Raw genomic sequence first — 15984 nt, forward strand, 5'->3', positions numbered from 1 at the left:
TTCCTGCTTACAATCAATTCAAACTTTCTGCTCTGACAAATGTCAGCAGTTATTTTCAGCCTCTGCTCTAAAGGTGTTGTGTAATCTGTACTAATCCACAGCATTTCTCAGCTTTATTAACCCCTAATAGGTAACGAGGATGCTGTGTGAAACAAGTTGGGGTGTTGTGGTTGTGCATGTGTGCGTGCTGTATGGGGGTTGCATGTGTTGGAGCATGTGGGTACTAATTATCTGGACCAGGGGTAGGTAAATGAGATGACTGTTGTCATCTTTCTGTGCAGCTGTTGTCATTCTTAGCATGTTTTTTTTAAACTCCGTATGGGAGATTTAATAAGTATCCCGAAGCTTATTACTCGCTATAACTTGCACAATTTCAAAGATGGGATTGCACAGCAGTAGTTTTTTTTCCTTTGCATTATTTCATTTTGAGCAATATTGGAACTTTGGGACAGAGGCTGATTCAGATCTTGAGGGAGTAAAAATTTCCCATTCAGTGTGTTGCCAGATATTCGTACTGTACTCTACTTATACACATATGCACACAGTATGTTACAGAGGTATTGAAAAGGGAAAAATGGGGAGGGGGGTCATTGTTTATATAATCTGGCAATATAGTTTTCAAATAAGTTGGCACTGCTTAACTTTGCACCATCTGCTCAGCTGTGATGCTACTTTGCTAAAAGTAATCCAGACATTGCTGAGATCATTGTAAATTGCTGTTGAAGCTACTTTGTTGGGCAAACTAGGGCCATTTTCACATAAGAGACTGAACAAAGGTTGCAGTGACTGGCTGAACCCTCGTGTTGCTCAGTGCTCGTTCAACTTCTGCATCATGTGTACGGTGCTTTACACATTTATTAGACCACCTGTCATAAAAACAATCAAACTCAGATACTTTAGAAATCTGACAGAAACTTGTTTAAAACTAAAACTCACTGAATTCACTGAACTGAATTCCTGTTTTTAGACCCAAAGTCAAAAAAATGAATCAATGTTCAACCACTGAAACAGGTTTTTCTGTTCAGGAACGCAAGTAAATAGCTGTAATTTGGCATCTTAATGAGAAAATAATCATGTGCTTTGCTAATTTTTTTCTGCTTTTTTTGTAAAACAGTAAATCATTACACTTAAAAATGTAATTTTAATTAGAGAGCTTGTGCACACTGGTGGATTAACCACCACAGAAATGTAAAAAAATGATTTTGGTAATTACCATTACTGCTAATTTAGGGCAGGTCTTTACATGCTTTCCACAGCTTTAGTTCACTTTAAAAAAAATTTTTTAACTGGCTTTAAGTTCAGGGCTGTAGTACAAATGTGATAACTGCTTATGTAATGGCACCATCTCTAAAAGAACTTTTTAAATGTGTTTTTTTTTAAAGAATGTGTGTGTGTGTGTGTGTGTGTGTGTGTGTGTGTGTGTGTGTGTGGTGTGTGTGGTGTGAATGTCTTGTTTACTAAAGCAGTCAGTGAACACAACGTTTACTCAAAGTTTATCATTTTAAACCTTCATCTTCATTTGATTTGGTTTCATTACCCTGACATCACTGACACGTTCTTTGCCACTTAATTTCTCATCTCAGGTGTGAATTCACAACTTAATATCACTAATTTATAAAAAAAACAAAACAAAATCCACGACATATATAAATAGAAAGCCAGCATGAATAATCTTCGTGTATCGACAGAATGTCAAAAAAGAAAACATATGCTATGCAAAGAAAGAGGAATGTTCTGCTTACAAAACCTATTAAAATGTAAAATATCTGTGATTTTGGCTGGACGGTATTGTGCACCTTTTCTTTCATGTTTGAGTAGGCTGGCTGCCCAGGAGACTGAGATCAAGTGTTTGACACAGATATGAAAGACAAATCAGAACCAGGAAGAGGAATTTCCAACTAAAGTTTTCTTGTCATCTCTTGGATAAAGAGGCTTTGAATTTAATTTGCTTTACATTTGCATGCTCCAAAATCAATGAATTTTAAAAACGCTTTATGTTGCGAGTCGGATAACTCTATGCTAATAGCCACTGTGGCTGGCAGTAAATGCCAAGAAGTGGAAGAATTGCTATCACCTTTCAACACTGCTGTTCCCTCCGGACATATCCAGAACAGTTTGTTTTATTATTTCATGCTAAGAGTGAAAAGCGCAGGCCCTCTTGGTGAGAAACCAGAGGCTATAAAATATTTACAATATAATAACACTTTTATTGCATTGTTACACACATATCATTATTTCCCACACTCCAGGCCACACTCACAGCTATTTGGGAGCTGTGAGTGTGGCCTGGAATTTGTTTCCCGTATCCTCTAGTCAACTGGATTTTCCCTTCTGTTAACCCGGTTTGCTGTCCCTGATGCCTTTTCTGTACTAATTACCTAAATGTGGTGGGAAAGAGTAGATTTTGGAGGAAACACTGACTTCGTACTGTTGTACATAGAGGACAGGACAACCTGTGTATAACTATCCCATCATCAGTGCTTCCTCCTTGACTTTCTTTCTTTTTCTTTCAGGTTCTGCTTTGTTCATACAAATAGTTTCATATTTGGGGAAATGCACTTATTTGCTTTCTTGCTGAGCATTATGTGACAAGATTGATACCTCTCGCATATACATACGCTAAATATTAAGCTACAATACAGCCAGCAGCTATTAGTTTAACATAGCCTAATGACTGGGAGCCATTGGAAACAGGTAGCTCACCAGCTCTGCTAAGGCTCATTAATCTGGACATTACCAATCTGGACATTGTTTAATTCATGCAAAACATAATCCTATACATCTCAGGCACCTTGAGGTTGAATATTTTTTGCAGGGATTAAGAAGATGAGATTTAGAGGCGCTTTGGAGGTGTCAGCAGACAAACGTTGCCCTTGTTTCAAGTCATTATGCTAAGCTGTTAGCTGCTGGTGGTAATTGAACTGAGAGACCGAGAGAGGTATCAGTCCTCGCGACACGTGGTGGGAAAGTGAATAACTTCATTCCCCAAATATGAAACAGTTTCTTTAAACCTTTATGTGCAGACACTGGTCAAACAGTGCCGCCTGTTCAGTGGTTATCTTTGTGAAGCTGCACCTTTCATGGGAAACGGCGCCATAATCACAGAACAAGCTTTACTGTTGACCGAGCTTTCCTGTCAGTTTGCTCATTGCTGTATATCTAAAGACCCTTCCACTAGTCACTCCTCTCCTTTTAACCCTTTGCCAGTAACCCTTCTGTCTTTTCTCAGTGTGGTTAACCCTTTCCTTTTCCCACCTTGCCCCTCCCTCTCCCTTGCTCCTCTTCTGCCTCCAGGTCAGATGACAGCGACTCCTCGCTCTCCGAGGTGCTCAGGTAGAGGAACCGTATCTGTCTCTCTCTCTGTTTTCCCATTTGCCTGTTAACTTGCTTAGTGTCATCTTGTCTCCATAGTGAGTGCCTCACTTGGCCTCTTCATCCCCTCCTTTATATTCCACTGTGTGTGCATGTTTTAACCCCAGACGGCTTTTCTCGACCCACCCGGGCTTTTCCATCGCTGTGATGTTGTTGTTGTATCTGTGGTCACCTGAGCGAACCACACCACTTTTTTCAGGCTGAAGGAAAACAGCCATAAAATATTGGCAATTGAAGTAATCACTCATCTTAATTGTCTGCATGGTCAGTCACTTGTTAAATTGATATCATAAGAGTTAAATGAATATTTGAACATCTGCTTAATAAATGTACTCTTACATTGCCAGGATCAGCAGTCATTTAGCTAAATTTAACAAAAAGAGTGAAAACTGTCAGAAAAGCCAACTTGGATTTTTGTTAATCTGTAAGAAGCTGAAGTGTAACAATGGCAATTAATGGCTTTACTGGGCCTTTTGCTCCTATTTAATTCTTGACCCAAGTGTAATAACTTGTAATCACCAAGTTTGCCAGCTAACCAGAGGTTCTTACAGATTTAACACAATACTTGCTAATAATTTCAATGAGCCTTAGATGTGCTTGTGCTGGTTACACATGTGGCAATATTCATTCCTTCTTAGACAAAGCAAAGCAAAGTATTTTGAATTTTAAAAGGTTTGAGTAACAAGTTGCTAGAAGTAGCTTCCTATTTATCTGCAAAGGAAATAAGCAGCCGTCCATTTTCTCCCACTTATCCGTTCAGCTGTCATGGGATGAAAGGCGGACAGGTCGCCAGTTTGTCACAGGGCTAATACAAAGAGACAGACAGCCATTTACACTCACATTCACACCTACGGCCAGTTTAGAATCACCAATTAACCTAAACCCACGCGTGTCTCCAGAGTTTTGGGGGAAGCTCGAGTACTTGGAAGGAACCCACTCAGACATAGGGGAGAAGATGCAAACTCCATATAGAAAGACCCCAACCGGCTGGTGGATTTGAACCCAGGACCTTCTTCCCGTGGGGCAATGGTGCATACCACCATGCTGCCCAGCACCCCACCACCACCAAATTTATCAAAAAGTCATTTAATTTCATGAAGACTAACAGCAGGGCTATATATGTTCTTCATCAAGTATCTCTATTTCTGTTAGAGATACCTGATGAAGATGCACCTCTCACCAGGACCCTTCTGTCTGTTTTTCTGTGCACTGCAGAGAGCACACGCTCGTCTCCCCCCCATGTTTTCATTAGTGCTGGTCTCTTGGGTCTTGGCCCTGCAACATCCATTAGCAGCTCTTAACATGGTGCATAACACACTACAGCACACAATGAGATCTTCCACGGATGCTGATAGAATTGAAACAATTTCTGCCATTTGGAGCGGTGCAGTGCCTTCAGAAATAGAGTGCTACGTTGTCGTGTGTGCCGTACGTACTTTTTCAAGGAAAACAAGGGAAGCAAAGAGAGAAACTGAAGAAAATATTCAGACAAGTGAACGAATGCTCTTTTACATTTTATTGTCAGGTGAACAAATTAGCTCTGTTGAGTGTTTTGCATATGTAGCCTTTCTGTTTACAAATTCAATGAATAGTATTACTGTTAATTAGTGTAGATTAATTTCCCAGTGTATTTCCATTTTAATAATAGAGGATGGAACACTAAGACTTTAATCAGCCAGAATAATTGTGTTAATAATGGTAAGGTTTATTTAACTAAATCCCATTTTTTAACTAAAACGTACATGCTTACTCCCTTCCTCACTTCTCCAATTATTATGAACCTAATTAGGGCGTTACATGATTGCTTTTTTCTTTCCCGTTCACTCGAAGCACTCACCAGTTTTCTATCGTCACCTTTTCAAAAGGATCTGAAGTAAAAAAAAAGAGGGTGGGACTGACTGTGTTTGCACCATGAAGCTGTTGTCATAGTCTGGTTTTGTATCTGTTTCCCAATCCGACTGTGCTTGCCGACTTGTCACAGCTCTCCGCTCACCCACATGTGGCACATGGCCCTTTCTCTTGGCCCCCAAAAGGGCATCGGCTCTGGCGGTGCTGAGAGTCAGTTCCCGTCTTAGCGATGGAGAATGGACTCTGCATGTGGTGCTGCTGACGTCTTGGTGTGGTTGGGGTTTATTTTTGAGTTCCAGGCTGCTGTGGAATTGGTCTTCCAGGCTGTGGCTGCTGTCATCAATTATTTTGAGCTTCTTCTGTTGCAGATCTTTTTGGTTTTTTTGGGGTTTTTTGGTGAAACTTGGTAGACGTGCATGCAGCTGTTTTTTACTCACCGATGAATGAGCTTTTTGAATTTGGTTGCCATTCTTAAATACTGTAACAGACATAAAAATATGATTTGGGGTGTTACGTTTGATTTGACTTGTGTATTTATGTGTGTGTTGTCACTTTGCACATGAGCATCCATGCTGGAACAGAAGATGAGCATGTTGTCACCCTTGACAAGTTTCAAGCACACCCTTCTGTATTTTTCTCACTCTGTGCAGAAACAAATCTGTCCTGAGTTTTGTGTGTAACATTAGATTTTCTTTTCTCTCCTCACATCCTCCAGCTCCCCTTCAGTGTTTTGCTTCTTACTTCACCCTCACACACACACACACACACACACACACACACATGCACACGAACCACCACTTGTGAAGCCCACCGGGGACCAATTTTCCCACAGCTCTCCCTCTTCCTCTCACCCGCTCCCTGCTCTGTCTCACTCCGCTGACTGCTCTCCAGGCACTCTGGGACTCTTGCCTGTCAGTGGGACATAGATTGGGATGGCGAGGGGAAGCAGAGGTCCAGCTAGAGAGACTGAGTGCACATAATATAGAGGAGACTGTGTGTGCATGTGTGAAAGTGGAGAAGAGAGAGAAAGTGGAGACAGAAAGAGGAGTTGAATAGGAAAGCAGCTCTTACTGTTGTTCCTTAATTGGGCTGCTCCACAACAAAAAGAAAGGGGGGAGGGGAAAGTGAGATGATGCGGGTGGGCTTAGTCTAACAGGAAAGTGTGGCTACTTATTTAAATGATATGGTTTGGGCATAAATCTGTTTACAGACATATTTTTGGGTGAGACACCTGACTTAAGGTGTCTCCATAAAGTAGGTCATTAAGTTGTAGGATGCAGGCTTAGTGAATTGTAGCCAATCCCCCCTGCGCCTGAAATGATGGAAACACGACTGTGTGCGTAGTTCTTTAGGGGAATAATTTATCTGTGTGCATCCAGTGAGCACTGTATAGGTCTGCATCACTTCTCTATAGTGAAAAATATGTTGTTTTCTTTCACATGTGCATGTTCGTGGTCAGCCTGTGCTTTACAAACCGATGTGCAAGGAAATCTTCGTGGTTGATTTGTTTTGGAGAGACTGTGACACTTTTGTGTGTTTGTGAACCATAGGGGTGTGATCAATCCCATCGGGGGTGTGAAGGGGGGTCGAACTGCACCCCTGCAATGTGTTTCGGTAGCCGAGGGCCACTCAAAGCCAGTACTGAGTGTGGATGCCACAGATGAGCTGCTGTTCACTGGATCTAAAGGTAAACACATCACTAAATGTAACGTTAGAGCGTTTCCTTTGAAATGAATTTTACAGAGCTTATCAGTTTAAATTGCTCTTTCAAATTGATCACTTTCATTAACTAGAGGGCATGTCGTTCTAAAGAAAAATAAACTTTCACAGTGACATTTGGGGAAGTGTTTCTGTAATGCTTCGTAATTGTGTTTAAAAGCGTGAGATGAGAAAAACAGGACAAACCGGGAAACCCTATCGCACAAATTTTATTGCAATCCAACAATTAATTGGACTGATAAGCTACAACACACATGTAACTGCAGACTGTTTCTAATGTGTCTGACTTTTATTTTTTCCACTTTCTTCTTTCAGATCGTACCTGTAAGATGTGGAACCTGGTAACAGGTCAGGAGATCGTCACCCTCAAAGGCCACCCCAACAATGTAGTGTCTGTCAAATACTGTCCCTCCTCCTGCCTGGTGTTCTCCGTGTCCACCTCCTACATCAAGGTGTGGGACATCCGCGACTCTGCCAAGTGTGTCCGAACCCTCACGTAAGTTTCGTGCCAGGAACCAATCAGATGGAAAAGTTTACAGCTTTTGTGAAAATTGCAGCCGTGGAGAGATTTGATGGAAAGGATTTTAAAATGTTTTTTTTTTTCTGTTCAGCGACGTGCCTCAAGTTGAAGGAATATGACGGAAGCAGGAGTGGAGGAAATGACAGCTGCTGATTGCACTTACCTCTCTGTTTTTTTTTGTTTTTCCTTCTTCCTCTTTTATTCTCTCCCTGCCTTCAGCTCTTCGGGGCAGGTGGTTTCAGGTGATGCGTGCGCCGGCACCACCACCCGCACAATTACCTTTGCTCAGGGCGAGTGTCAGATTAACCAGATAGCTCTCAACCCATCTGGATCAGTACTCTACGCTGCTGCTGGAAACACTGTTCGCATGTGGGACCTCAACAGGTACATTTGCTGATTAATTAATTTATTAATACATTAATATATTCATTGATCTACTCATCCAGTTACTGATGAAAGTCTTCAGTCAGTCATTCATGTGTGCTTCATTTATGCACTTGTTTTCTTTACTGCTCACCCTTTAAATTAATTTAGACATGGCCGTGAATGTATTCACTTATTGCATGTTAATCAGCCAGTGAGCTGATTAACATTTGATAGAAGAGCTTTGAAAAGGCTGACAGGAGATTTAAAAAGATAGCGGAAAATGTGCAGGAACCCAGTGCTGAGAATATGAACGTGATCATGAGCATGTTTTCTACCAGGAATCATTCCTGGCATCCCATGGCAGCATCATCCTCTCCTCAGTTTTTATGCTTCTAGAGGGAAATTATTAACAGATTGGACCAGACAGTTTACGCTGAGGGGCTCAGAACCATTTAATGATGCATAAGAACCCCCCAGAAATGAAAAATGAATGTATTAAACCTTTCATTTCTGCCTATGGTGTTGCTGCGTCTCTGTGGCTTTACTCCACTTGTGAGACGGAAACTGATTTCATTCAGTGACATCTCAAAGTTGAATAATGAATTTCACAGACCTTTGTTTCACCTCCTTTGGTTTCTGTGTCTTGTTTTTGTGTGTGTGTGTGTGTGTGTGTGTGTGTGTGTTGTGTGTGTGTGTGTGTGTGTGTGTAGGATGCAAGCAATGGGGAAGCTGACAGGCCACATTGGCTCTGTCATGTGTCTCACAGTGGGGCAGTCTCTGCTGGGCAAAGATCAAGTAATCACTGGCTCCAAAGACCATTACGTCAAGGTACAAAATGCATAAAAAACACTCATTCATACCGTATCTTAGTGTCATCATCCATCACAGGAGAAGTCAAACACACACAAATGCTTCCTTTTCTCTCAGGTGTTTGATGTGGCAGAGGGAACTCTGGGGAACGTAGGTCCAGCTCATAACTTTGAGCCTCCACATTATGATGGCATTGAATGTTTGGCGGTGCAGGGAGACGTGCTGTTCAGTGGGTCGAGAGACAACGGCATCAAGAAATGGGAACTGGAGCAGCAGGAGCTCACACAGGTGTGTGGGTGCTTGCATATTTGTGTTGGGGTGGGGGATGGGGGGTGTTGCTGTTGCTGCGGGTTATTAAACAGGGCTTTGTGTGGCGGATGTATTGATTCCCACACACTATGCGAGGTCAGTAGGTCTGAGTGAACAAGAACAAGACTTATTTCATATTCAAGTGAGCATACATCACAGTTTAAAGCATACCTCCTTGATTGTGTGTCATTGCTGCTCATGAAACCTGACTGCGAGGCTTCGTGATTTCTTGGTCATTATTATCTGCAGGGCAAAGTCAGTCTTTCTGTAAAGTGTATGCAGTGCAGATGGAGCGCAGCACGGTTCTCTGGTAGATAATTGCCCTCTGATCCTTTCTGTCAGGAGTGAAAGCAGTTTTAATGAATCGCTTCTATGGTCAGGATGTGCTGATTAACAGGAAATGAATTAACTAAGTCCATTATCCAAAATGTCAAATATTTGGATTTTTTTGGATTTTGTTTGACATTATTTTATTTTAAATGTAAATTATTCCAGTTGCTCAGTTTTGTTTGAAAAAAACAAGGAATTTTAGATAACCCGGTGCTGTGAGACCTAACGACATGCATTTTTTTTTTGTCTGTACATTGCAATAGCAACTATTATTAATCATTAATGAAATGATTAATTGGTTTGCTAGTCCACTCTATTAAATTTCTACCCAAACCCCTTTTTTAATTGGCTATTCATATACTTTTTTCTGGCAGAGGTGTCTAAAATCAAGCACCCAGCCTTCCTTTATAAGAAGAAGAAGAAGAAAGAGCTTTATTTGTCACATACATATACATGCAGTGAGATTCATTCTCTGCATTTAACCCATCAGACACATGGAGTATGTAGTACACACAGCACAGCATGGAGCAGGGGGCAGCCAAAGGGCGCCCGGGGAGCAACCTGGGGGGGTGGGCTTGCTCAGGGACCCACAGTGATGCCAGCCCGAGGATTTGAACCAGGGTCCTCTCAGTGATGAACCCTCTTCTTCTCCCCTAGGCCACCACTCCAGGTCAATAAATATTTGAGAATGTTCCACGATCAACTATAAGTGGTATTATTGCAAAGAGGAAGAGTTTACGAACCACAGCAACTTGGCCAGAAAGTGTCAGACTGTGTAAAGTTAGGGTAGGGACACCGAGTGCTGAGATACAGAGAGCATAAAAGTCACCAACGCTCTGTTGATTCAGTAACTTCAGAGTTCCAAACTGCCTCTGGCATTAACATCAGCATAAAAATTATGTGCTGGGAGCTTCATGACACGGGTTTCTATGGGTGAGCAGCTCCTCGAGGTGTGTAATAGATAGGTAGTTCAGGTCTTATAGTGTTGGTATGATGTTGTGCCCACTGATGGAGATGTCAACCACTGAAAGTATTAGTTACCACCTTAGCTATGTCAAATTTTGCATCTTTGGGCATAGTTTGACACCCATCCTTTAATCCATGAAAAACAGTGACAGAAAAAAAATAGTTTAAAATGATGGCAAGTGTGGATTGGTTTGAGAAACCATACAGACTGTAAGTATATGGAAATAATCCATCTCAAACCTGTGAATTTCCGGGATTGTTCTGTATATTAAGCTTACATTAAGTCAGTGGTAAGGATGTGTCAGTCAGGGCAAAACAAAAGCATCAGCAGCATCAAGCTGATTGATTAAAGTGAAATAAAATTGCAGTTCAGTCTGGTTCTTATTTGTAGCCATATTGAAGACCAGCTGACATTTTCCTTATTGATTCCCCCTAATTGGGACGTGTCTATCGAGACCAAAACGCTTAAATCAACTTTTGGAGTTGGATACACCGGTGACACAAACAAACATTTTCTGTGCCCACTTTGGCGGAGACAGTATTTTTTTTCCCCCTGTTATCCGACACTGGCTCGATGGTGACAGTGAAAGGCTGTGTTTCCCATTCAGTTGGTGGACAGCTTCCTGCCACCGGAGTTCTCCCTTCATGTCTTTCTTTACCCACTCTGTGCAGTGAATCAACAGAGTGTCACCATGTGTAATGTGGCAGGAAAGCAGTGTGTCAACATTAGGGTGTTAGAGCTCACATGCATCACAGCCACAGGTAACAAAGTCATTGTGTGTGTGTGTGTGTGTGTGTGCGCGCGCGCATATATTCAATTGCTGATTTCTGCAGTCTCTTGTGTAGCCCCTGTTGCCTGCATGTTAATAATGCATAATAATACACCTTGTGGGTGGATGTGGTGTACTCATTTGCATACATAGTAATTTGCATAGGAAGCTGCACTTTCTAAAGTTTTGCATAAGTCCTGTTTAGCTTTTGTTTACCCAGACAGACAAAACAAGAACACAAGATATTATTTTTCCTTTCAAAGGCTGAATTAAATCAGCTCAGTCATTGCTGTGGTCTGCAGCTTATGACCCTAACCTCATTTGTGAAGCAGCCAACAGAATCCATTTTACAGCCTTCCTAACTCAGTAGTCTCTGTCTAATTATGTAATGGGATCAAATTGTGGCTTGGGGTATAATAGAATATATTACAGTAGAGTCTAAAAACTGTGCCTCCTTCAGGACTTCTGCTGTGAGCTGCTCTGTTTTGACCCCTCTGCTAAAATGCAGAAGCCATAGAGTTTTTTTCCTAGAGGGATATGTGAAGCAATTTGTTCATAATCACTGTAAACTGTAGTTTAGTGCTTCCCACTGGCTTGATAAATAGCTTAATATACCTTCTGAAAAACAATTTCAAGTGCGTGTTTTTTTTTATGACTTTCATCGACCAGCTTATGCAGTGGATGTTGGAGAGCATCGTTGCTCTCTTGAGGTGTCGGCTGGTGTTAACACTTAAGAGTGTGTATATGAAAAGCACGTCCCATGTAAATTGTTGGCTTTATTCATATATTTGCACGAGGAAGCACTTGATCCTCCATTGAAACAAAGCCTACAGATAACACCGACACACTTAAAGACAAGTAAAAGAAAAAGGGTAACTTTTTCAATGATTTATTCCACAAAGTTATAAATAGGTGTAATATTATGCTGTAGAAAAATTAAGTATACCCTTGGCCTCAGATGCTGATATTGCTTCCCGTTAGTAGAGCTTCTTGTAAATGTTTTGCATAACAGTCTAGCGGTCTTTAATATCGCCGTTATGTAATTTATATTTCGCCGTGAAATTTTCTTAACAGCAGGATTTTGGGGGTTTTCTTGTGTGTAATGCCTGCTTTAAATCTCCCCTCCCCACAAAATTTCAGTGGAATTCAAATCTGGGCTTGATTATCCTGTTGAAAGGGTCACTTCTAGTTCAACCTGCTTTCAAATGTCCTCACATTATCTCCAAGTACTCTTTATAAGATGCAGAATTTGTAGTTGAACCAATGGCTGCTTGTTATCCAGCTTCTCAGGCTGAAAAAGCAGGAACCCAAAAACAGGCCAAATTACTCTGATCTGATTTGGATATTATTTCTTCTTTATTATTATTATTATTATTATTATTATTATTTTGCATCAAATGGTTTTAGTCTTGAGCAGAATTTGCAGAACCAGCCACGTCTGAAGAAACTTTCATTCTTTTGGAACCCACAGTATTTTTGGATGGTTCTACTTAGAGTGAAAAGATTTATTTACAATAAGATAAGATAAGATAAAACTTTAATGATCCCACGACGGGGAAATTTGCACATTACAGCAGCTCAGTACACAGAAAAATGAAAAGGATGAGTAAAAAACAGATGAATAGAATAGAATAGAATAAAATAGAATAGAAAAAACTATACACATATACATAAGCACTATATACATAAAATATATATATCATAAATATATAATAAACGGTCTTTTTAATCTTTGGACAGAGTCATGGGCATCCCACCTTTTTTTGGAGCCCTTTAGATGTTGGCATGGTGACACTTATAACAGCAAAGAGAAAACTAGACCCCATTTATCACTTGCTAAAGAGATTCTCCTCTTTTGTGGCCCTTTAATGATCTTAAGGTTTAATAAATCCATTTAAATTCTCAAAATTACAACAAATTCCACATTTGTGCTTCACTTCCTTGAGTATCTCACCTCTATCTGAAGTATAATTTCAACAAAGATCAAGTGTTTACTTGCAAATATGTCAGAAAAGCTAACATTTTCATAAGCTGTACTTACTTTTTTCACATGACTTTAACCTCCTCAGCCTCAGGCTTTTGGTTGGGATGCATTTTAATTTCCCCTAGCTGAGCTAAAATTAAGTCTTTGAACAGAAAGTTGTTTTTTTTTAAAGTCTTTAGTTTGAAAGTTTATTTTTCAGGATAACTCACTAAATTCACAGTATAATGTCCCCATACGAGGACTCATTCTCTCAGGAGGATATGGGAGAACCTTCTCCTTGTGTTTGCAAATGGTTTTGCCCACGTATAACTCCTGTATCACTATTGTTTACAGAGCATTAGGGAACCTGTAAAGTCCAGTAATATTACAGAAATAATAATAATAATAATAATTATGCAGCCAGACATATCTGTTAAACAGATGTGGCCAGGGTACGATCCTGACATGAAAAACAGACTTTAGTTACTGTTAGAGTTTATGCATCTGTGAGGGTCAGCTTGGCTCTATTTGGGTCGACCTACTGAAAATTTCACCATCGCAGGCTGAACACGAGGCTCCATATGGATGTTCATGTGCTCTTCAGTTTTTTTGTTTTCTTTTGGTGACCTGAGAACACTGCACTCAAGAAAATGCTGTCTGCCTGCACGTCTTCCAGAGATTATAATCCTTATGTGCCTCATGTGTTTTTCATCCAGCCTCTAATGTGTCTTCTTGTTTTAAACCTCCACGAGTGTTTATTCAAAGCAGTGTGAATTCTGCAGTAGATTATGGGGTACAGAGGACATTATAGCCATTTGTATAATTTCACTCCAAACATTTAAATCTCACTCACCTCAGACTATTGTTCAGTAAGACTCTGTTAGTAGTTTGTGACTTAAAGGGCTGCCATAACATGAATGAACCTTATTTTTAATGATAGCTTGCTTTTTGGCAGAGTAAGATGAAGAGAAATAAAATATGCTCTATTTTAAACTGTGCATCCTTCATTTAGATCATGAGGCATGAGACACAGGTCGATTAGGCGTATACAATTTATAACTTGCTGCTTACACATATTAGAGAAGTGGAACAGACCAAATTAGTGCAGCATAAACCTGAAGGTTACCCAATTGAAACAAAAGCTGAAAGTGACTTTATTTGCAGATATTTTGATTATAAGTGTATCTGAAAAATACATGAAAACAACATTAATGCCAGAATCAAATAAAACACAACAGGAAAAAGTAGATTAACATAATAAAAGTTATCCTCCTGTGCAGGTGCTCCAGTGTTCCGAGCTAAATTAATCTGCAGCCCAGTAGGCTGAGATAGAATAAAAAGAAAAACAGCAGCAAAAAACAAAAAGCTTAGCGGTATAATAAAAGTTTAATAAAGTCCTGCACAAAATCCAAATTGGTTTTTTAATGTTTCACCTAATTTTAGGAAATAAATGACTATGTTCAATATCTCACCTCTTCACAGACATGGTTCATTGTGTTTTTCATTTTTTCTTTATTTCATGAGCAAATGTAATAATAAAAAAAAAAAAAATGCAGTGCCTGTTTAGAGGCTGTTTGTCAGAACACAACATACAAAATAATTTTCACAAGTAGCTGCTCTGTAACTTGAGATGAATACAATTAAAATAATTATGGCAGTTTCTGCATTTTTTTATGCGACTGGGGTTATCTTAGCAAACATGAAACAGATGTTCCATATTCAGCTCATGCGTTCTGTTTGAATTTATGAGCTGACTTTGTGAAATACTGAATTCACAGACATGCGAGCTAAGAATAACTGCGTAATTGAGTCTAAATACAGTCTTATTGAGTCTCTCAGCCATGCATGTGCTTATATGTCGCCTAGCAACAATGCTGTACCCTTTCCATTCAAAAAATATCCTGGTTTACTGATGATAATTTATATCCAGTAGCACTGAGCTTATATGTTTTTCTACATCTATTTATAGAACAGTCACTCAGACGACTTACATACACACCTGCTCTAAAACCGCTGGATTCATTTTTAATGCATGAAAATAAGTGCAAGATGCAGTACCCTGTCTTTCTTTACCTCCCAACATCTCTCTGCCTCGAATCCACAGCAAATCCCAAATGCCCACAAGGACTGGGTGTGCGCTCTTGCATACGTACCGGGCCGGCCCATGCTGCTGAGCGGCTGCCGGGGCGGCATGCTGAAGGTGTGGAACGTCGACAACTTCACTCCCATAGGAGAGATCAGAGGTCATGACAGCCCCATTAATGCCATATGTACCAACTCAAGACAGATCTTCACTGCTTCCAGGTAAATGTAAACACCTCATCCACCATTTATTTAAAGTGGTGCCCTGTCCCAGTGCTGCAAGTCCATCAAACTGTCTATATATGCAAGACAATACTGATGCACTGTCCTTTATTTAAAGTTTACATTATTCACTAATAGCAACCTCATCCTGTGCATCAGTTTTACCCTTTTGTAACCATTGCGATCTTGAGTAACTACAAGGGTTGTTGAGAATAAGAACAGTTGAAGGATGAGCCCATTAAAAGTATTATAGGATGGAGTTTGGAGGTTGGGATCCAGAAAACATAATACTTACAATTAAGCTTTACAAACTAGTGGAGAGTAAAATATTTGCCCTTTGCCAAAAATGTTTTTCACGGTGAAATTCTAAATCATGCTGGCTTTATCTCAAGCAGTAATCCGCAGGTATGTGACAGCAATGAGAAGGTCATACTCCATCCTATTTTTACCCAAATTTGTTCTGCTGAGCTCGCAGCTGCATCAGACAAAGATAATGCTTATTCACTTGTATGTGTGTGTCCCAGTGAGACATTTTGTGGTCTCCTCAGTCTGCCTGTTTTTATTGTTTTTTTTGTTTTTTTTCACTCCTCGTTCAGCTGTTGAGCTTTCGCTTGAGATCGACTAACTTGCCTTCACTTCTTATGCTCGTCTTTAATCTTGCTGTTTTTCCATCATCTTCTCTGTGAGTCATGTTTGGTCTCTCAAAC

The 15984-nt window shown here is 40.2% G+C and overlaps 1 protein-coding gene across 1 annotated transcript in view; it reads left to right on the forward strand.

Annotated features, from left to right (window-relative positions):
- Positions 1–15984, forward strand: part of kif21b (kinesin family member 21B) — a 60607-nt gene that overhangs the window by 44416 nt on the left and 207 nt on the right. The window contains 7 exon segments of the mRNA XM_030728806.1: positions 3295–3333; positions 6771–6907; positions 7255–7435; positions 7679–7843; positions 8536–8653; positions 8753–8923; positions 15078–15277. Coding sequence (XP_030584666.1) covers positions 3295–3333; positions 6771–6907; positions 7255–7435; positions 7679–7843; positions 8536–8653; positions 8753–8923; positions 15078–15277 — 1011 coding nt within the window.

Source organism: Archocentrus centrarchus, chromosome 5, assembly GCF_007364275.1.
Source record: "Archocentrus centrarchus isolate MPI-CPG fArcCen1 chromosome 5, fArcCen1, whole genome shotgun sequence".
NCBI lineage: Eukaryota > Metazoa > Chordata > Actinopteri > Cichliformes > Cichlidae > Archocentrus > Archocentrus centrarchus.